The 23,413-nt window shown below is 40.3% G+C and overlaps 1 protein-coding gene across 1 annotated transcript in view; it reads right to left on the bottom strand.

Moving 5' to 3' along the window:
• The window catches only part of VWA3B (von Willebrand factor A domain containing 3B), a 92,755-nt gene that overhangs the window by 20,291 nt on the left and 49,051 nt on the right, over positions 1-23,413 (bottom strand). Inside the window, 6 exon segments of the mRNA XM_069972949.1 lie at positions 8,117-8,283; positions 14,078-14,175; positions 15,660-15,794; positions 16,395-16,519; positions 18,081-18,198; positions 22,974-23,178. Coding sequence (XP_069829050.1) covers positions 8,117-8,283; positions 14,078-14,175; positions 15,660-15,794; positions 16,395-16,519; positions 18,081-18,198; positions 22,974-23,178 — 848 coding nt within the window.

Here is a 23,413-nt window from a genome sequence, read left to right as displayed (position 1 = left end):
AATCAAATACCGAACGTTCGGGTTCGGATCGACTCGAACCCGAACCTGGTTCGCTCATCTCTAATGCACATACAACAAAGGTTTTTGCATGTGCTCAGTAATACAGGGTTATTATGATAGAACCACTGTGTTTGATAGGGGGCTTGGTGCCCACCTTGCTTCTTTATTAAGCAATTTAAGAGGTTGTTCACATCACAATTTTAATGCACATTTGGTATATACGTGAAATGTATTCAGGAAACACATAGACAAACATCTGAAATGCGTAATCTTTTCTAACATATATGCTGATTTATATTTCTTTTTCTTGTAAAGAAAATCATAGGAGTGAATTTAAACCTTGTTAAAGAACATGTCTAAAAATGGATATGTTACAAGTATTCTGCCCTGGAAACATGTATACAAAAAAAAGATTAAGCTATTCCAATTAGAAGGCAAAACACAACCAAAAGTAAGCACCTCTGTTCATATAGGAAGTGTGCATAGCTGTCTGCTAACCATCAGCTAACTAAAGGTTACTGAAGTTGGGTTCTGCTATCTGCATACACACTACGTTCAATGACAGACAGGCGAAGAAACCACAGCTTTGTCCTTGGCTAAAGTCCTTCATGCAAAGTAGCCGTGAAGACAGAGATCCACAGAGTCACGCTTGAATAGGATTGGGTAAAATCTTCTCTTTGTATTGTTTCCATTTGCTCCAGTCCGCATTGTCATTTGCCATATCTTCATAATACTTGATTATGATATTTTAGAATATCTCTAAAGGTTTTACTAGTTTGCATATTTCCTGTAGAAACAGCTACTGTGATTGTTACTGTAATTTCTAACCATTTCCATTAATGCATACCTCCATGAGAGAACATCTTTTCATACAGATCATACAATTTAGCTAAGAGATGTCATAGGAGAAAAAGTATGTGAGATAGGAGTACTTCACAGCTAGGGAATGTCTGATGATTATGATGATGATAATACATCTCTGCCTTATCTAAATGACATGAATAATGCAGAAGCCTGACTTTATAGTTACATTAGAATATGTTGACACAACAGACATTGGGGGAGATTTATGAAAGGGTGTAAATATACACTTGTAGCCCTATTTCACAGAACGATTATCGTTCATAGACTCGCTCCAACGACCGCTCGTTAACGAGCACTTAACGATTTTTTTAAGCAAACGATAACACAAAATACGTGTGGGAACGTGAACGATATCTGTAGTGTAGCGATTTTTTTGCGGTCGTTACATCATTACATGGTCGTTTAAAACATTCGCCGTGCTGAGCATGTAGGTGGGGAAATGTAGGTAGACATTTCAAGAAAGACTGAAAGATTTTTTATTCAACAAAAAGATTAGCGAATTATTGTTGAAAGACCAACGATTTTTTTTCGACATGTTGAAAAAAATTAGTGAACAACTCAAAGACGATTTCGTAGTTGTCGTTCGCTTGTTTACAGCTATTCCACGGAACGAATATCGTTAACGAGCGGTCGTTTGAGCGATTTTATGAACGATAGTCGTTCAAAAACGTTCCGTGGAATAGGGCCTTTGGTGTAAACTGCCCACAGCAACCAATCACAGCTCAGCTTTCAGCTCTGGTAGGATAAAAAGGAGCTGTGATTGGTTGCTGTGGGCAGTTTACACCAGGTGTATATTTACACAATTTCTTAAATCTCCCCCATTATGTCTATGTTCTGCTCTCCTCTATCTCCTCTGTAAATAGTGGGATTTACCATACACAAAGCTGAAGTGAGACACAAATTGCAGAGTGAAGAGATCCCCCATGCATACCACTTTTTTTGCTTCATGTTGCAAGGCTACAGAAAAAACAAACTGTACCTTTCAACAGGATGCTATAACCTAGTGTGAACCTCAAGTCACTCATTATATGGAATGTAATTAATCCCACTAGTTTGCATATTTTATGTTGCATAAAGACTTATCAAATGAAGAATATAGAAGTATTTTAAATGAATGGAACATTTTTCTTGTGTTGATTATAGATGAAATGATAGATTCTAACACCAGTTTTAGACACCCATAATATTGCACATTGTATCATTTGTATGAGTGCAATTAGGGCTGGGCACTTATGGTGCGTTTACACAGACAGATTTCTCTGACAGATTTTTGAAGCCAAAACCAGGAACAGACTATAAGCAGAGAACAGATCATAAAGGAAAGCCTGGGATGTCTTCTCTTCTCAAATCTATTCCTAGCTTTGGCTTCCAAAATCTGTCAGATAACTCTGTCTGTGTAAACGCACCATAACTCAAATTAATTTGATTAATTGGCCCTTGGATGGTGACCAATTAGATTTTTTTTAAATCACGAATTTGATCTAAAAAATAAAAACGCAAAAAAAAGTCACTTTCTTGGTGTCCAATGCCAGCAGTGCAGAAGTGATGGAACAAAAATGTCCTGTGTCCTTCTGCTTAACTCTGTCTTTGCTGCAGCATGTGACACCATAAAGTTTACTTACATGCTTACAAGTTGATTTTTGCTTCATCGCTCCTGCACTGATAACCTCCAACCTCTGTTCTCAGTGCACTCAGTGTACAAGCTGTGAAGTTGAAATCTCCTTGTGTTCTGCTCTTTATGCCTTTCTGTATTGCAGCATGTAAGTGAACTTTGTGTCACATGCAGAAGCACAGAAAGGGTTAAGCAGAAGTACACTACCAGGGGCGGTAAGGCAGGTAATCACCCTCCCTTCATGCACCTATGTATTTAATCATAAAGGCTTATAATGAGCCCTAATAGTTTAAAGGAGAAGTCCAGCAACATTTTTTATTTAAGTATTGTATTGCCCCCCAAAAGTTATACAAATCCCATATATACACTTATTATGGGAAATGCTTATAAAGTGCTTTTTCATTGCACTTACTACTGCATCAAGGCTTCACTTCCTGGATAACATGGTGATGTCACGACCCAAATCCCAGAGCTGTGCGGGCTGTGGCTGCTGGAGAGGATGGTGGCAGAGGGATGCTCAGTGTCCCTCCAGTGCCCTGTGTCCCTCAGTGTCCCCCTGCCTTCATCCTCTCCAGCAGTCACAGCCCGCACAGCTCTGGGGGTCGTGACATCACCATGTTATCCAGGAAGTGACATCACCATGTTATCCAGGAAGTGAAGCCTTGATGCAGTAGTAAGTGCAGGGAAAAAAGCACTTTATAAGCATTTCCCATAATAACTGTATATTGGTGATTTGTATAACTTTGGGGTGACAATACAATACAATAAAAACTTTCGCCGGACTTCTCCTTTAAAGGGAAACAGTCAGTACCATTGTGGAGAAGGCGGGACGGATGATGCTGTGGGGGCGGGGCAGTGCTCCCGCCCATTGATTTCGCTGACTAACAATACGGGACTGGTGCAGAGGAAGAAGGTAAGACACATCTTCCTCCTCAGCATCCAGAGTGCTATAGGGAGCTATAAGCAAGTTGGATTCGTCTAACCTGCTGATGGTTCACCTTTAAGTATCACAGTTATTAGAAACTTTGCATCTATATAGGCAAACAGTTACACACATCTGGAACATTTAATATAATAAAAAGTATGGCAGTATAGAGATACTGGACAAGTTTCAATATAAAATTACACAACTGATGTCCCACATTTATAATATTTTGTTTTTATAAAGGTTTTCTTTGTCTCATCTTCTTCTGTTTCTTTTCCATACAAGTGATATATAAGAGCACAAAACTACTATTTTATGATAATTTGTTTGTTTGACACAGTAATGTCCTTGCTGTAGAGAATGTAGCATTCACACAACAAAGATATCACTTATCGGAATTAAAAGGATAAGAAGAAATGTATGCATAGTAAGTAAACAAAAACAACACCATAACATAAGAAATGTGTAGGATATCTCAGTGCCAGCTGTCTGCATAGCCAGTTATTTATCCCCTGTGAAGATATTTAATGCAGATTTATTCTACAGATCATCCATTGGTTATACAGTACTTTAATATTTGGAGATGGAGACAAGGTTCATCTGATGTAGTTGGACAGAGTATGTTGATGTACATAAATCATGCAGCAGGGTTTGTACACTTTCTGTCTTTTCTTGAAACAGTTTTGCCAAGAACCCTGGTACAATTTTAAGACCCCTTCCGTTTTCATTTGGCAGTCAGTGGGAGATGGGGTTATTCTTAGGGTTTAGTAAGCATGGTTTCCTGTTACACGCAGAACTGCAGGGGTTAGCTTTTATAGTCTTACAGCTAATGTCAGGTCTCATCGGAATGTAAAGGAAAGGAGAGAAAACGGCAGAGACCCATCTAGAAAAATTCTATGAAGAATGTCTATGGGGCCATATACTGTAGATTGATTTGATCATTTGATTGTAAAGTTCCCTTGTTAGACAAGCAGCAGCAGGGCTAACATGCAGCCATAGGATTGTACATACTCTACCCAAACAACAGCTACACAAAAATGTTAGTAAATGTGGGTATAAAGGCTAAGATTTTGGAAAAACCACTGTTCATCCAACAGCTAATTAGAATGAAACTTAAATGTTCCTTCAAATTACATTTGTACCTCCTCCCATTCTTCCATGCCCTGGTTTTACAAGAAAAAAAAACAGGAGACAACATCACAGGACATGAAGTTAATAAAGGTCATTTCATTTTTACATTATTTTCTTACTTGGAGCAAGCTGAGTGCATATCAATGTCAATAATCTGTCACACAAGCAGATATAAATAAGGTTCCTATTAGCAGCATTGGACTGGGGTTCCTTGGTTCTACCAGAGGAAATGATTCAAATGGTCCACCTTCAATTTATACAGAACAGCTGCATGACCACTTTAAAGGTAGCACTGCACACCGACCTTGGCCATGACACAGGTTGTATTGCATTGTGACCCACCTGTCAGTACTGGATGAATTTCTGGTAACTGTCGTGTTGTGGCACACAAGTTGACAATACTGCAACGAATCTACATTCCGTTTCATTACGCAACACTTCAACCTTTGGCCTGTGTCACAGCCGTTGTACAGCCCTAGCCATACGTGCACTTTGTTGCCATCATTGTACACATAGGACATATCAGTACGGTCTTGTATTTTTTTTAAAGAACCCACAAAAAGAAGACATAGTAGCAAACAAGCAGCTCCAAATGGGATAGCCTACGGGAACCATTAATGTGTAACAGCCTGGGCCCACAAAGAGAAATCCTCTGGTAGTCTGTTGGGCCAGTCCAACCCTGCCTCCAGGTTATGGTCATTCTTACCTTGTTTTGTTTTTTTAAACAGATGTGTTTCTAAACAGATAATGTGATTCATGAACCTGTGTATGGTTTGTTTTTCAACAAAGACAACTGCATTGGGTACCTAATTATTAACTCCATGTTACTTTATAACAAATCACAAGCCTGTATAGGTACAGTCAAACAATTCTCAATAGCTTCAGTGCAGACTACATCATAGAAGCATGGAGCTTTAAAGGGGTTATCCAGCGCTTTTCCCCCTAGCGCTTTTTGGCCACTTTTCCCCCTACTGTTGCCTCCAGTTCAGGTGCAGTTTGCAATTAAGCTCCATTTACTTCAATGGAACAGAGTCTTAAAACCCCACCCAAACTGGAGACAACAGTAGGGGGAACGTGGCCATGTCTTTGTAGCGCTGGATAACCCCTTTAAAATAAACAGTCAGACAAAGGTTGGGTTTATATGCTACAATATATGATGATAACACATAGGAAATTATGAACTAGAGGGACATTGGAAGGTCTGCTGGAATAGATTATTGTTTGCTAGTGGCACTTGTCTAAGCACACATATTTTAGTATATTACAGTAAATTGACTACAGCAGTGGTTAATGTCCATTAAAAATGGTTTGTGTCATTTTTGCACAATTTTCACAAGGATTGCCAGAAATTAAATGTAAATGTAGAATGCAAACCCACCTTATAAGCGATTTCAAACGATAGTGCTATAGCTGACCTCTGTGACACCCCAAGTCATTGCTTACAGCCATTACAGATAAAGAGAGTTAAGAGTTGAAATGGTTTGACCAATGGGTAATAAAAGCAATGAAACAAGAAGTATTAAATGGCCACTGGCAGTACTTTATAGGACTGACTTTTCATTGACTTGGGAAGATCACAGCTACCAGATTTTCTATTAAACCACACTTGCAAAACAGGGGAATCCACTGTATCATCACCCAATACCCATAACGTTCCTCTGGTGAAGGCGCACATAGGATGACTTCCTTTATCAGTCCTCTAAGGTGTGAAATAAAATCACAGATGTATAACATGTATAATCAGCACAGTTATTTCTATACTAAGACAACAAGGAGTAATATAACTAATTTCCAGTTAGTATGTTACTTTTTTTAGTTCTCACACTTTTGGCGCATTTTGTGAAATAATCAACATTTTCCATTAGACTGTAGTTAGACAACTTTAAAAACTAACATTATAAATAAAAGTGAAACCTCTCACCCAGCATGTCACATCCCATATTAAAGAATGCTTTACCACCACTTACATATGTTCGAGATGGCTGATCTACACATCATTACCTACCCCCTCCTCCTACCATCCCTTGGTCATAGTGCCTTAAGGAGGTCCAATTTGATGTCCTGGAACAGCTCCACTTAACACTTGTTTGCCATTTGTCTCTCTTCCTTCATGGCCATTGGACTTGTGGACTTTAACCAAACTCTTCTACACTCACCTGTCACCCCCACCTTGCCTAACCCCCACCCTCCACAGCCTGTTTTTTACTTTGATATGCAATATGTAATGAAGTTTGGTGGCCACTCTATCCTCTTTTAGGGGAGGAGAAAATTAAAGAAAAACCTGTTAATAGAAACTTAATTTAAAAAAAAACACCTTTAAAGAAATATGTGCTTTCCTTTATGTCCACATTAAGAAACAATTTATCTCAGTTCCTGCATTACGCAAATCACACCTTTGATGTTAAAAAATGTTATAGCTTTGAAGATGTGTAATTTCATGTATCTGTTCTGCTGTTTTGTGCAATTTTGTAAAATACAAATATGAGTATTAGGTAGTTTGGTGCACTGGGGGTGTTCCCTGGCCCCAATCCTCTCTCCTGCTTAACAGTCTCCTCAGCATCGCCCAGTTAAGCACATACAATTCTTAGTAATGGAGTGATGTTTGCTCTCCTAACTGAAGATCCTGCAGTTGCACAGTCACACATCATATAACACTGTCCGTTGCATAGCAACAGATGGTGCTATACTGCTGGCCGGAGCAGTGTTCGATACTGCTGTGTCAGCTGCAGGAGCATTATATTTTTACAACTGACTTGTGAGCACCATTGGGCGTGCCCGCAAATCAATTAACCATTCACTGCAATGTAAAGTGTGGCTGCCGGTCAGACATTCTTTTTTTTTACAATGTGTGCATAGAGAGCTGTTTTTCCATTGACATTAACGTAGCACATTTTTCTTATTAAAATACACCACATTGTATACCTGTTTTACTCATGTATTTTGCTTTTATTTTACTGTGTGTAAATATACTTTGAAAATAAAGATAGAATGATGTGGGTGGCATAAGTGTAAATAGAGATTAAGGTGATGTATGGGTAAGTAGCACAGTACATTGGCATTGATATCACAATCACAAACTGGAACAAGGTGAATTATAAATTGAACACTGGTGCACACAGGACTGACTGTGTGTCTTTTAGATAAGAAGCAGATTGTCTGCAATGCCCTGTTTACCATTCCCAGCTACATCCCCTCGCAGGAATAATTTCCCATAAACTGAAAGAATAATTGGGCTTTTTAGTTTAATACATGTGGTCCTTCCTGTGCCAGGACTGAACTAAGAGCCTGACACTTGGTCATTTTAAGCTAAGACACTGTAGGCATAAATTGGAAGGTTGCAGAATAGAGGGAAATGGAAATGATTGTCAAATTAGAAAATCCTCTGAATGCCTCTGAGCCATTTACCTCTAATCTAGAAATGAGAAACCGGAGCCAATCGTGTTACTTATATGAATGACCAGATCTGTGCATAGTGTCTATGAATAGCAAATGAAAGGGATTTCAGGCTGTCATTTTATGGAGTACATAAGGGAAATATGCAGTGAATGAATCAATAAGCCCTCTTAATGCTAAGTGTACTCTACCTTGATCTGCGCTATCAGTGCTTGCCAAGGAGTCACTGTCGCTGGGAGTTCTGGGCTTTAAATCTTGTATCACTGACCGTTTTCTTCTCCTACACACTGATCTAGGCTTCTTTTCTTCCTGTGGTGGTGTTGGCCTCAGGAGTGGTTTCGCAAGCTGAACACTGGGACTAAATTATGAGATTAATATAAGTATAGTATATATCAAGAAATGCAAATACAAATAAAGGGTTGTGTTAGATTTTAGTAATTTACTTTTACTTTAAAGAAATGTACAAGAGTAGAAAAACATAAGTTGCTTTCTTGCAAGCACAACAAGCCCATGCATTTACTGTGTCTGGTTGTTTTCCCAGCTTGGCTCCATTAAAGAGAATGTGGATAAGCTGCAATATCACATATAATGTACGAATAGATGTTGCACTGTTATGAAAAAAACACAATTTTTCAAGTCTGGAAACCCCTTTTAAAATGTCCAATTATATAAAAAGACCTCAAATGGCAGCAAAAAAGTAGCACTTCTTTAAATTTTATCATGCTGGAGAACCCTTTTAAAGTGACACTGTCACACCCTTTTTGCATTCTGACTCCGCTACACAGGTGTAATGGGTAAATTTAGCAGTTTTCATACCTTATTTTATATCATACGTCATGGTGCTTGCTCAAGTAAAAAGTGATCTTTTATCAACTGCAGATTGTGCTAAGTGGGCGGAGCTTCGCGGCAAGTGCGCCACTTAGCCCGCCCATAGCGCCACAGTGGGCCCCAACCCTCCGTGATGTCATAGGCACATAGGCCATGGGCCGACCTAGAGGGGGTACGGCCTAGACCTTACGGCCAGCCTGTTCCAATGGTCGGCGAGGGGGCGGGGACTATGTGCCAATGACATCACAGAGGGGTAAGGCCTACGGTGGCGCTGTGGGCGAGGCTAAGTGGCGCAGTTGCCGTGAAGCCCTGCCCACTTAGCACAATCTGCAGATGATAAAAGATCACTTTTTACTTGAACAAGCACCGTGACGCATGATGTTACATAAGGTATGAAAACTGCTAAATTTACCCTCTAAGTAGAGAAGTCAGAATTCAAAAAGGGTGTGACAGTGTCACTTTAAACAGGGAGATATTAGAGAAAACGTTTTATTCCGGCGGTGTTCGGGCCGTGATTAGTCACAGCTCTCTACCTGTCAGCTCGCTCTGCAGGGATGATTGACAGGAAAAGTGGTTTCTATTGGGCCTCTTTGCCTGTCAATCATCCCTGCAGAGTAAGCTGACAGGCAGAGAATGGTGACTAGTCACAGCCCGGACACCGGCCACATGACTAGTTTCTGCCTCTCTCCCTGCAGCATGCACCAGAATAAAACAGTGTTTTGCCTGATATAATGCCTAGGAGGACAGCACCAGGGCTGTGGAGTCGGAGTCGTGAAGTCGGAGTCGGAGCTAGCTTTGCCTGGAGTCGGAGTCGGAAAAAAATGTACCGACTCCAGCTTTAAAAAAAATCTTAAAAAAATGTAGAATTGAATTTTTATATGAATTTTACAAGTTTTGCTCATGAATATATATTATGAGCAACATTCTAATAGGACACTGGCCCTATTACATAAGGGTGGTCGGGAAATATATCAGTAATAGGACACTGGCCCTATTACATAAGGGTGGTCAAGGAAAAGTTGTCGGTCACATGTCGGTCTGGATGATTGTATGAGCAGCAGTGTAATATCAAGATATCCTGTGTAATATAGAGGAGGAGGAGAAGACATAAGTAGTGTAACAGTAACCTCTGTCCTCAGTGTGGTGTTTTCTCTCTGGGAGAAGATTGTGTGTTTTTCTTCAGTGTTCTATGGCTGCAGCGGTGTGTGGGTGTGTGCTATGGCTGCAGCAGGCTGTGTGTGTGTGTGCTATGGCTGCAGCAGGCTGTGTGTATGTGTGCTATGGCTGCAGCAATCTGTGTGTGTGCACACACTATGGCTGCAGCAGGCTGTGTGTGTGTGGTGTGCACTATGGCTGCAGAAGGCTGTGTGTATGTGTGCTATGGCCGCAGCAGGCTGTGTGTGTGCTATGGCTGCAGCAGGCTGTGTGTGTGTGCTATGGCTGCAGCAGGCTGTGTGTGTGTGGTGTGCACTATGGCTGCAGCAGGCTGTGTGTGTGTGCTATAGCTGCAGCAGGCTCTGTGGGGGTGTGTGTATGCTATTGCTGTAGCAGGCTCTGTGTGTGTATGTGTGTGTATGTGTGTGTGCGTGCGTGCGTGCTCCTACATTGTCCTTCTATATCACTGTGTGATCTCTATATCACTATGTGTGACCCCTCTCTATATCACTATGTGTGACCCCCTGTATATCACTATGGCTGACCTCTATATTACAGGTATCTGGCATTGTTAGCAGTGTTTCTGTGTGTATGGTGAATATTAGTTAGAAACATAGAAGATTGTCAGCAGGAAAAGACCACCTGCTTCATCTAGTCTAGTTGTGAGTAGTTCAGGACATGGGTTCAGGACATGGAGGCTGGAGACTGGCTGCATCCACTGCACACACAGGAGAATCTGTTTTATATACAGTATTCCTTTATTCCCTCAATAGTCGCCCCAGGATCATGTAGGACATTAGGGAGAAGCTGCTGAGCCAGTGTGATGAATAACTCCCCTGGTATATGACTGGCCATTTATGAAGGAGCAGAAGTCGGAGTCGGAAGTCGGAGTCGGTCCTGATAAAATTCAGGAGTCGGAGTTGGTTCTAATAAAATTCAGGAGTCGGAGTCGGAGTTGGAGTCGGAGCTGCGGCTTACCGACTCCACAGCCCTGGACAGCACACCAAGTACGGCATGACAATGCTTTAGCAACTCTATTAGAAGCTGCTTACAGCGTTATTTGCATTATAATAGCGGTTGGTTCCCTTTAAAAGTGTGGCAGTACAGTAGAATGAAGATATAAACAGTTTTTGAGCTCCTGGCATCATAATGAATTTCAGTCCATAGCCCATCGTCTGTGCATGGACCAATATAACGGAATGTGTGAATGCCCCCTAACTCTATGTTATCAATAAAGAGTAAAAAAAAACTGTGAATCTTCTGTAGGTGGTTTACATAGTTTACATATAGATAATGTAATCCTTCTTTATTCCTTAAAAATAGGACATTTTTTTTAATTCTACCTACATAGGATAAATAGGTAAATGCGTCAGTACAACATCTTCCGTGCTTGCCAGAAGCCCCAAGCAATTTTCATTAATCAGTATAAGTCATGCACAGCCACAACACCCTGCCTATGCAGTAGTAAACTTCGGCCCACTAATTTAATAATATAATTTTGTTTTTATTTGTTTTGCATCACATCTTGAATCGCATAAACCTTTGCAGTTAAATAAAAGGTTTTTATATTTAAAAATTACACAAAAAATGTATAAACCAAAGCCATGGACCCCCACAACACAGCCCAGTCTGCTATCTAGCCATGTTCAGGGGTGTACCAGTCCCTTAGTATGGATGCTGCTCTGTACCTGAGCACTGAAGCTTGGCATAGAAGCCCACTAACCATTGATTACCATGCACTACAGGCTGCAATACAACATAGTAGTTACATGATGGAATAAACAGGGAAACAAAAGATTATTTCAAATGCAATACAGACAAAAAGGTAAGAAATCAAAGGATAGGCACTAGAGGTCTGTAATATTTGATAGTAGAAAAGAATATGGTCTGTAAGGAATTCTGTAAGGAAGTGTCAAAATATAGTTTTGATAAAGAATGTTCATACCATGCAAGTACTATATGTGGAAGGGAAGTAACTACTGCCATTCTGAACTCTATTGTCATGATTTCTTATAGAAAGGGTCCTCTTTTTCACAGTTTACTGCATTTGGGCTAAACCAGCCACAGTTAAATGGTGTCAGCAATGCTGATGACAGCCAACAGCAGGATCCACAAGCATCCTCAATATAAAGAAACGCAGCAGGAATGGAACAACAGAACATACTTATCAGAAGAAAGGAAGCTATTTTACAAGGGAAAAAACCCAGAGCAGGTAAATTAATCTCCCTTTACAGTTATTGTGCTTTTAGTACATAGACATTCTTGAAATATGCATTTTCTTCAACCCAAAGAAAAAGCCAGTTAAGGCCTGACTACGTTCTTCCATGCAGAATTCTCATTTAAAATTCTGAGTGATGTGTGCAGATTTCCATGAAATGACTACCTGTCGTCAGTCACTTCTTGTTTATCCACAAGATAATTATTGGCTTTACCAAGTGAAGAACATAACCTCAGAAATAAGCTTAGAAATAAATAGAGCCACCGCTTCATCTTAATACATTAAGAAGGCAAATTATTGGTGGTACATGCTTGGTCATTGCTATTTATTTCTTTTAATTTAGCACAATTTAATTAGCAGATTTCATGTTGTACGTGCAATTGATGGGGGCAATTTACCTCTACTAAGTTACTGTGAAGTCCAGATGCATAAAAACCCATGCAATTATACATGCATCAAAAAGTCTGCATCAGTATGGCACATAGCCAATGATTTAAAAAAATCTCAGCTAGAGGACACACACAATGGTCTATGTGGTTCATGACATCTAAATCAGCCTTTTTCATTCATATCCACCAATGGACCCTCTAGGATTGGCCAACCGAAACCTAGTGAACCCCAAATAATAGGTACGTGCCTCTTATATACTATAAGGGTATCTTAACACTGAGTAAAAGGGGAAGAATTCTGTGCAGGGCCCCCACCGCGGACTCCGCTCGGAATCCTGCCTGCCTCAGTGTGTCAGTGGAATGCCTTGTGCCCCTCCGCTCTCCACCTAAAGAATTGACTTTTCAATTGTTTGAGCGAAGGAGCGTGTGGCATCACATTGACACACTGAGGCAGGCAGGATTCCAAGCGGGGTCCGCGGTGGGGGCTCTGCACGGAATTCCGCCACTTTTACTCAGTGTGAACATACCCTCAGTCATTTTGTGCCTAGCCGAGCATTATGTATGCATGTTTATGGGGAGGTTGGGCAACATTTCTTTATGTATAGCCAGCTTTCCTGTAAATATAGATCAGATTTCAAATTTGATAATTGCCTATTCTAATTTATAAACAGAATTTATCATCAGAAAATTACATTTCATTTGATTTTCTTTGTTTAACGTGGACCTGTTGGCAGTTAAACAGGGATGTAACTAAGCCCATGGGTAGACAGGGCTTCTCATCAGGATTCTGGGCATACATTTTTTCCCCTCTATAGTCCAGTGCCAAGATATAAGATAAGCCTTTTTGATAATATGTAAATTAGGCTCAATTGCCCAGAGGACGTTTTTTGAGCATGGCAAGAGGCTAGAGTTAGCAATGTCCTCTTATTGGCTGCCTTTGTGCCTACCCCCACAAGGCTTATTCACTACACAGATGCAGTGAATAAAACATAGACTGGTTGACCCTAGGCTCTTGCTATGCTGGGAAATGCCTTCTGGGCACTTGAGTCTCACCTACATATTAACAAAAAGACTATAAAAATAAGAAAGTATGCCCAGAATCCTGACAAGCAGTTCTATCTGGTCAAGAGCTTATTTTTAGCCAGTTTAGCTGCTGATAGGTTCTTATAGCATTACTTGAAATAAAAAAAAAAAAAATAGCAGTGACTGGTCCCTAGAGCAGCCACAAGACGCAGACAGGTCCTGTTTTCTTACTGTCACCATTGCTACATAGACTAGGACAATGTGAACAGAAGAATTCCAATGACAGCTGCGGGAAGCCTAAAATAAGGCAGGTTAGCAGCAGCATACACACAGGTAACACTCTGTATGTATCTCCTATGGCACTCTCTGAGAGAGAGGGAATGTATTCTATCTGTATTCTTTTTATCTGATGACAGAGGGAAATTTAAAAGTGCCGGAATTATACATGAGGCCCACTTTGCATGATTTAGCAATTCTCTCATTTTAAATCTTGTATATTTCCAACAAATAATTCTGAGAAAAGGCAGAATTATACTCACATCGTAAAATCAATCATCTGTGCTTTTCTAATATATCCACAGGAAACGGCAAATTGAGATGGAGTGATTTTAATGAGCTCACTTCTTAAACAATGTTCCTGAAATGAGACAGAGCTCTTGTTAATGTTTGCAGATTTATTTCACCTTCTTCAGCCAAATCAACACAGTGAAATAAAGTGAAGAGTGCAGAGGATAAATGGGATTTCAATTTAAGCCGTGCATTTTCATTCATTTGAATATTTATTTTAAGTATTACAGTGTTAAATGTGCATTGTTAAGCTACAAAGTCAAATCACGTTATTATGACCACTTCCTATTTGGCAGCACATAGCTCATGAAGAAAGTCATGAGCTGGCATTGTGGGTATGTAAGGTGTGCAATGGTCTGCAGACAAATCCCTCAATGTGGTTATGAAAAGGCTGTGTTCACATGGCTTTTTTTTCTTTCAGGTTTTTATTTTTTAAAACGGCCATCATCTTGAGTTCAAAATGACATCATTTCTTGTTTCGGGACGCCCGTCATAACAATGGCGACTGTTGGTACATTATTCTGCCCTTTGGGTGGGTCTTTAATCTAAAATCCATTGAATTCAATAGTTAAGGCGGTAACAAGGACAGTGTCAAAAGTAAAAATTGCCAAAAATGTTGTTTTACTCCAAAACGCACTGCAGGGGGAGAGGCGAAGGTCATCTTGGCCATAACTAGTCAAGGCTCTGTACCTGTCTGCATGCTCTGCAGGAATGATTGACAGGCAATGAGGCCTGTTTGAAGCCCCTTTTCCTGTCAATCATCCCTGCAGAGCCTGCTGACAGACAGAGAGCTGTGACTAGTTACAGCCCAGATGACTAGTTCCTATCTCTCTCTCTTCAGCAAGCCGGAATAAAACAACATTTTCTCCTATATGCCTAACAGAGGACAGCACACCAAGTATGGTAAGAGAACGCTTTATTAGGAGAAATCATTTGTTTCCTTTAAAGCCCTACTATGTTCAGGCCCTACTGATCACTAAAATGAACTGAGAGAAGTGCTTTGCTACTTCAAGAGAAAGATTCTAGAGTAAGGGTGCCTCTACACAGACAGATTTATCTGACAGATTTTTGAGGACAAAGCCAGGAACAGAGTATAAACAGGGAACAAGTCATAAAGGAAAGACTGAGATTTGTCATCTTTTCAAATCCATTCCTGGCTTTGGCTGTAAAATCTGTCTGTGTAATTGTCTGTGTAAGTCTATGGAGCCCAGCTCCTGCAGCATAAGAGGGAGAGCAGACAAGCCCTTCCTGCAGCTCTTCCTTGTGGTTGGTGTGGATCAGGGACACTAGACGACCCAATTATAAAGATATATATAATGATATAATCTTCTTATAATAAAGAAAATACCTGACATTACAATGTTCACGCAGTAAAACAAAACCGAATCTACCTATGAAGAGCTTTATTCAATAGACATGTTAAGTTTTATTTTGCTACGTGTTTCAATTGAATGATGAACCGAGTATAATGCAGGTTCTATTACATGACAGCAAACATTTTACAATTTACATCATATTGTTTTGTAATCCAGAGAGATGTGCGGCAACACTTACTTTTCTTTTGTCGTACTTCAGAACTGTGTACAGTTTGTCCGCTGCATCCGTCCTTGGTGTTGCTATGACCACTGCAGGTACATAGCAGCCTCCTCCTCCTCTTGCCCCAGTTTTTGAGAAAACACAATCACCAACCTGGAAGCACAAACATGTTAACAAGAGATATAATGTATGCTCTGCATTAGGTCCTTAGCTCGCTGGTTCTCAGTATAAAGCTGCCAGCCCCAGCATTAAGAGGGTGTTTACATAACATGTTCAGAATTGATCACAGCACCTTTACAAGGTACAGTACACCCTTGAAAAAAGCTAAAATATCTTTAAGGACACTTTAAAAAGAGGTTTTCCAGCCAGAATAGACTGATCAGCGGGGTGCCGACACCCAGCACCAGAGCCAACCAGCTGCATTACACAGCAAATTAATGCTCTACGCAAAAAAAGTGGAAAATAAAATGAAAGAGTCCATTATCTGCTGCCGGCAGTGTGGTCAAATACTCTGGACTATTCCCAAATGGTTGCGGCATTTTGGCAGCAATATGCTACATCAGATGTTGCTTTGGTTTTGTACCTATTCGTGATGATACAGAAAGCCTACAAGAGAATTATCAACATTACTATCTAAAAATAAGACCCAGAAGAGAACCATAATTCATAGTGTTCTGTAAAAAATTTTTTGTTCATGATTAAATGTATGCATTTTAATTAACATAATGGATACCAAATAATAAAAGACAAAACCTTCAGGATTGGCCAGGGCAGAGCTCCTCCAGTCTGTATTATAAATCTAATAGGGACAACTTCATTTTCTCCGAGCCAAAAATCCACAAGGGCAGTCCGAGGGTTAATACTTTTGAGCACAGTGCCTATGTGGGAAAAAGCATATTACAAACATAGAAAATTGTCGGCAAAAAAAGACCCCCTGGTCCATCTAGTCTGCCCTAGTAATTCCTTTCTTATTATCCTATAGTTAAAGCGTAACTGTCATGTTTTTTTTTTATTGCAGAAATCAGTAGTGTAAGCGATTTTAAGAAACTCTGTAATAGGTTTCTTCAGCCAAAAAAAGCCTCCTTCTGTACTCAAGAAGCAATCTCCCAGCCTCCCCCCCTGACTTCTTATCTGTGAATTATCAGGCAAACACGTCTTCATTACAGAGAAGCCAGTGAAGACGGGTTCTGCTCTCTCCATTGTAAGCCTATGAAGGGGGGAGGGGCTAAGGGAGCAGGAAGAGGTGACATGAAGGTCAGCTGTTTGTAGACTCTCTGGGCTCCTAAGCCGCAGGATTCTGGGGTCAGAAAGGTCAGTGCTTATCTATGAACTTACTGAGACAAGATTGCAGGGTGTTGTGCTCTGCAGAAATCCTCCGTGCTCAGTCACTCCTAACAGCCCCTCCCCTCTCCATAGCCACATAATGGAGACAGAAATCCTGCTTCATTTGATGTGAGGGGGGAGGCTGGGAGATTGCTTTTTCAGTACAGAAGGAGACTCTTTTAGTACATAAAACCTATTACAGAGTTTCTTAAAATCGCTTGTACTGTTGATATTTAATGTTTTCAGAAAAATGGCCCTGAAATGACAGTTGCGCTTTAAATCCGCACCCTGCCAACCTCTCTTGTGGCACAGGCAGCATTCTGCCTCCAGCCACCAGAGGCCGTCCCTTCCCTCTTTCAGTGCTACGGTGCACTCATGCGCTCACACAGCAATGACAGAAAACCCTGGAGAACTGATGCAGACCTTGAGCCATGTGAGTATGGGTGATACTAGGGGAGATGACTACCATGGGGGACACTATCTACTGGGGAGGGGGAATACTAGTGGAGATGGCTACCACAGGGGTCACTATCTCAGGGGGGGGGGGCAGAATACTAGGGGAAATGGCTACCATGGGAACACTAGAACACTATCTACTAGGGGAGGGAACATACTAGTGGAGATGCTATCTACTGGGGAGAGGGCTAACTCACAGGGGGATTACCTACAATGGGATACCTATAACATTGGAGAACACTACATACTGGGAAGGCACTAACTACTAGGGGGTTGCCTACAGGAGGATGACGAACAGGTGGTGGTTGAGTGCTAACTATTAAGAAATGCCTGCATGAAGAATACTACATACTGGGGGGTGGGGTTACCCAGGGCTAGCTACTGGGAAGACTACTTGGGGGGGGGGATACTACCTCTTGGGTGTATATACAGGGAGGCATAACCATACTATAGGCGTGCAGAGAGAGGCCTAGTCAGTGTATGGTGGTAATATTTGTCCCTTATAGTTGCTCCTTGTATACTTTGCTATAGGAATTAGCCATCTCTACCTACTCCCCTGCAGGACTCACTTAATGGGATATCATAACATAAACAAACAAATATCTATGAATATTTGCATTATCAAGCCAAGGGTTACAAAACTGTAGCATGACTGAATACCTGGATAGTAAAATCCATCAATCTCAGACCTTGCAATAACTTTTTGACCTCTTAGTGTGTCCAAAAACTTTTTCGACTTGTGTTTCTTCTTTAACTTTTCCAGCTCTTCACGATTCATCTGTTAGGAAAATACACTTTTAGAGTAAGTTCACACTGAGTAGATGTGACGGACATTTCAATTATTTGTGCGGAGGGCGGCGGGAGAGGACAAAGACAAATTATGCAACGCTGAGGCAGGTGGGATTCATATATATATATATAATGGTTCATACTGGACAAATAGTAGCAAAGGCTAATGTAAACACAGACATAACGGTCTGCCAACCATCTTAAAGGGGTTGTCCAGCGAAAATCTTTTTCCTTCAAACCAACTGGTATCAGAAAGTTATATAGATTTGTAATTTACTTCTATTAAAAAATCTCCAGTCTTCCCATACCTATCAGCTGCTGTATGTCATGCAGGAAATGTTGCCTTATTTTCAGTCTGACACAATGCTCTCTGCTGACATCTCTGGCCCAGACAGGAACTGTCCAGAGCAGGAGAGGTTTTCTATGGGGATTCATAGAAAACTGAGACAGAGTTCCTGTCTCGGCCAGAGATGTCAGCAGAGAGCAGTGTGTCAGACTGAAAATAAAACATTTCCTGCATGACATACAGCAGCTGATAGGTATGGGAAGACTGGAGATTTTTTTTAATAGAAGTAAAATACAAATCTATATAACTTTCTGATATCAGTTGATTTGAAAGAAAAAGATTTTCGCTGGAGTACCCCTTTAAAGATGACCCATCAGCAGTTTTATCAAAACTGCTGACAGCTTTTTAAAGAGGCAGTGCAGCCCTGCCTGTAGCCCCTAAATTTTCTTGATAAATGTGCCCCATTATCTTTACATGCATATACTTAAAGCAATAAAAAGTGAATTACAAAGAAAATATTTAAAACATATGTCAGTTTCTGATAAGGGTGGACCTATTAACACCTTTGTCCCCTAAAACTGCTGACAGATCTTCAGTGGTCAGGGGGAGGAGTAGAGGCCATATCTGTGGTCACGGCACAGAAAAAGGACTGTTACTGAGTAAAGCAATATATATGGGGAGCTTGAATAGAGATGAGGATGATGCTGGAGCGAGGCTCGGTCTGTCGGGAACATCAGAGATCTGTATGCTGAGTGTGCATTTCCTGTCTACATGGTGTGTCAAGAGAAGTTTTGAAGAAGAGGACTGCGGCAAAGCCTGGGTAGTTGAGTTGGGAAACTGGTGACGGCAGGGGGAGTGGGACAGGTAAAAACTGTTACAGGCTGGGTGACCCCTTTAAAGTGAACGTATCACCTAGTTTTTCTTTTTTATTAACTCATTAGAGCCATATATGGAAACATTTTTTTCTAATGTGTTTTTATTTTCTTAGATTTTTTGAACATTTTATTTAAGTCTTCTTGCCTGAACTGCTTTTAACAGAATTTAGGCACAATAAGGATCCACAGGCCGTATATTTTTTTTATAGGGCAGGTTTGTAAGCATGTTCTCTGGAAATGTCTATCTACTGGGGAGGGGATGCTGATCTGCTAATGTCTTATCTATATACTGCCAGGGGCGGATTAACTTTACCATAGGCCCCGGGCTGATCACCAAGCCTGGGCCCCCCTACCCCACTGTAACTATGGCAGCACTAGTGTGGTGTTCATAGTACAGGATAGAAAATGTCATAATGCCCTGATTTAGGCAAAATTGATGCAAAAAAAGCAGCGATTTTTTGCAAATCATAGCAGAACTGTATCCAGGAGACCTTACACCGCTAAAAGTATAAGTCTGTTTGGGCAGCCATGGGCCCCCCAGGAGCTCAGGGCCCCAGGCTACCGCCCGAAACGGACCTATTATAATCTGCTACTGTATACTGCTGTTACCTTTACTTGTCTCATTCTTACTATCACAGACAGAGTGGAAGCGTCCGCTTACTCTTAGGTTTAGTGGTTAGAAAAAAAATGTTTAACATATGTTTAACATAAAACCTTGATTTAAGTGCCCATCTACCTGTTAGTGCCTAGTAAAATGTAATGCATGGACCAAACACTTCTATTTAAATGTCTGTGCAGGAATTGTGAAGGCAACATGTTGTTTCACAAAAGCATAGTACCTTTGTCAATACAAGAAGTAGCGGATGTTCTGAAAAACTCAAGGTCCACAATAAGAACCAGGACAGAAGTAATTTATCATAGGCAATGACCTTGAAACATAGCTGTATCAATGACAGCAGGATCCGTCAAGCTTTCTTTGCAAGAAACGAAGATGAGAATTATTAACGCTAAGGGGAAATTTATTTTGACCGGCATCTCCTGCGATGGTCATAAAAATCCCCCTGGCGGCGCATAGCCACTCGGAAATTATGTAAACATAAATTCCATGCACATGCAGGAAGATCTACACCAGCTCAGATTTTAGCAACAATTTACACTGGTAAGCCGACATAAATTGTTATACATGTGGCGCACACAGAGACCGTGCCCCCTCTGCGTGAAGCCGCACCCATTGCCTGCCCTCTCTCTGCCATAATCTTGCAGAGGACCAAGATGCGAATAATTCATGTGAAAAACAAGTGGCTGTGCATAAATTATTCGCAAAAATGCCCTCTGTGTCTGATGATAAATGTCCCCCTAAATATGTACAGTAGCATTAAAGGGGTAGTGCGGCATTTAATATTTATTCACTAAATAACACACATTATAAAGTTATACAAGTCCCGTTGTATATTACAAAGTTATACAACTTTGAGTTATACAACTTGGGTTGACATCGTCAACCCAAGATGGCATCCGGGGTCGTCAGCGAAGACGTAAGTATAATACACCACACTTCCGGGGTGGGGGGAGCACAGGGAAGGGGGCCATTCACTTAAATAACACACATTACAAAGTTGTATAACTTTGTAATGTGTGTTATTTAGTGAATAAATATTAAACGCTGCACTACCCCTTTAATCATCTTTTGTCACATGGCATAAAACATAAAAATTATAGCTTGCAGAGGCTCCAATTAAGATATTGGAAACTGGTGAAATTAAACTAACAGCATTCTGTATGTTTTGGTTTTTTTTTTATTTTATTTCAGAATTGGTTATCCCTAAGATCAAGTGGGGGGGAAGTTGATCACTATAGACCTACTGTGTTTCCTCCATTGACTTGTAAACCAGGATCTTTTCTACAGTTGTGGAATTTTGCTACCAATTCTCAATTATGTACATATTGCAGGTTAGAAAACATAGAAATATATCCCATGCTAATGTAAAGTTTTTATTTTTCAGTAAGGCAATAGGCTAAAACTGTCTGACAGTTAAAATAAATTCTCCAATTCCCCCATTTGAGAAGGTAAAAATCGGTGTGGAACACAATATGCTGTTTTTCCATAATGAAATTGACTGGCACTTAAAACTTTTAAAGGGAATCTATCAGTTTGTCGGAACCCGGACCCTCAGCATTTGATTACCGGTGGCTGAAGAAGTAGGATGCAGCCCTATGGGAGCATAGGTGTCGTGAGCACTATATGAAGGTATAGGCAGGAGTAGGAGTACAGGTAGCATTATTACTATATAGAAGCACAGGGGGGCATTATTACTATATAGGGACAAAGGGCCATTAGTACTATATGGCAGTACAGGGGGCTTTATTACTATATAGGGCACAGTTGGGAGTCATACAGTGGTTTTATGAATGTTGGACATAGTTGGGGAATTATTAGTGAAGACATTATTATTGTATGGTACACTGACATGTCAAATTTGGGGATACCTCACATCAGAGAAGATGTCACCTGTCACTGCAATCATATATAGACAAATAAATAATTAAGAAGAAGGTGGTGGGACATAGGGGGTCCCTATATGCTGATATACACAGTTTATAGGCCACAAACAAACAAACAAATCCAAGTACTCATGTGCTATATAATATAAAAGTGTCATCCCATATCTCAAGATCCACATCAGTCATTTAATATTTCAATACCATATAATGGTGGTTAAATTGCCCACCTACCCAGAACATGTGTTCAGACCCAAACCACAAAAGGGCCTAAGCATATGAGACCTGACAGCAACGCATCCCCTTCACCTCACCGTCCAATGTGCTTTGTAAATTCTCTCTCAAGGAGTGGTGAGTTTTTATGGAAGTATTTGGCAAATATTGGCATTACTAAGGCATTTTTTTTATACATATAGGTGTCATTTGGTTTATCAAGGGCTAATTGTAAGTTGACTGTTGTATTTGCCCTTGGCAAGAGTTACTGATTTAAAACATCACAATATTAGGTTGTTAATCACCTATACAGGCTCTGCAGCTAGTGTGTAATATTAGAAACTACCACCATATGGGCATTCCATAGGGTGAATATTGGTTATATTGGTATTTGCAGTAGATGTGATCATTGTGTGAAATGATAATTTGGCCTTTGTATAAAGCCGTTAGTAAGAGCAGGACTATTGACTAATGTACTTATGTTCTTATAACAGGGTCTTAGTTTGCCCCCTTTGGTGAAATATTCCCCAGCTATCTAAAAGGCCTTGTACACTGACTGATTATCGGCAATGAGCGTTGGTAGAAACACCTCTGCAGCTGATAATTGGTCTTATTCTCGGCTGATAGGGTTTTTAGAGCAGGTTTTTAAATTTATTGTTGCTGGTACCACATCTTCCTCTGTTAACAGGGTTATTTGTGACTGGCAATGATATATATGATATATATATATATATATATATATATATATATATATATATATATGTGCAGTTTAAAGATCACAAGACACATCTATGCTGCTTGTGATCTGGCACTTTTTTGACAAGCCACCAGACGCTAATATTTTTCAAAGTGTTTTATTGTAGAATGTCTTACAACCAACTATCATTTTACCTGTTTATCTGTATTTTCAGTCAGTGCTTTTTTACTGGTGATTTCCCGCAGATCCAAAGCTTGTTTAAGATATGTTTTTCCTGCATGTATTTCATCCTCAAGTAACATTACATCTTCAGTTGGTATAGGCCATCCTAGTCTGTCTAATGCTTGTAGGAGCGCCTCTTTGTTATCCAAATATGATATTGGAACATCACTGTCAAAGCTTTAACAAGTAAATTAATATTATGCATAATTATACACCATTCATGATAAGTCATAATAATAATCTACTGTGATATTATACAGTTAAAATACAATTCTAAAGTGGTTGTCCTGGAAAAAAAAGGTGGTGGTGTAAACATAATAAACAAGTTATATGCCCCTGTCTTGGTCCTCCACAGCCGCCATCCCTGGTCCTCTGCTGGTCTCTTCTATTTTCCAGTTCTTGTGACAGCTTG

Source organism: Dendropsophus ebraccatus, chromosome 5 (assembly GCF_027789765.1).
Source record: "Dendropsophus ebraccatus isolate aDenEbr1 chromosome 5, aDenEbr1.pat, whole genome shotgun sequence".
NCBI classification, from domain to species: domain Eukaryota; kingdom Metazoa; phylum Chordata; class Amphibia; order Anura; family Hylidae; genus Dendropsophus; species Dendropsophus ebraccatus.
Note: the sequence above shows the minus strand (reverse complement) of the source record. Positions and strands in the feature narration are given on the sequence as shown.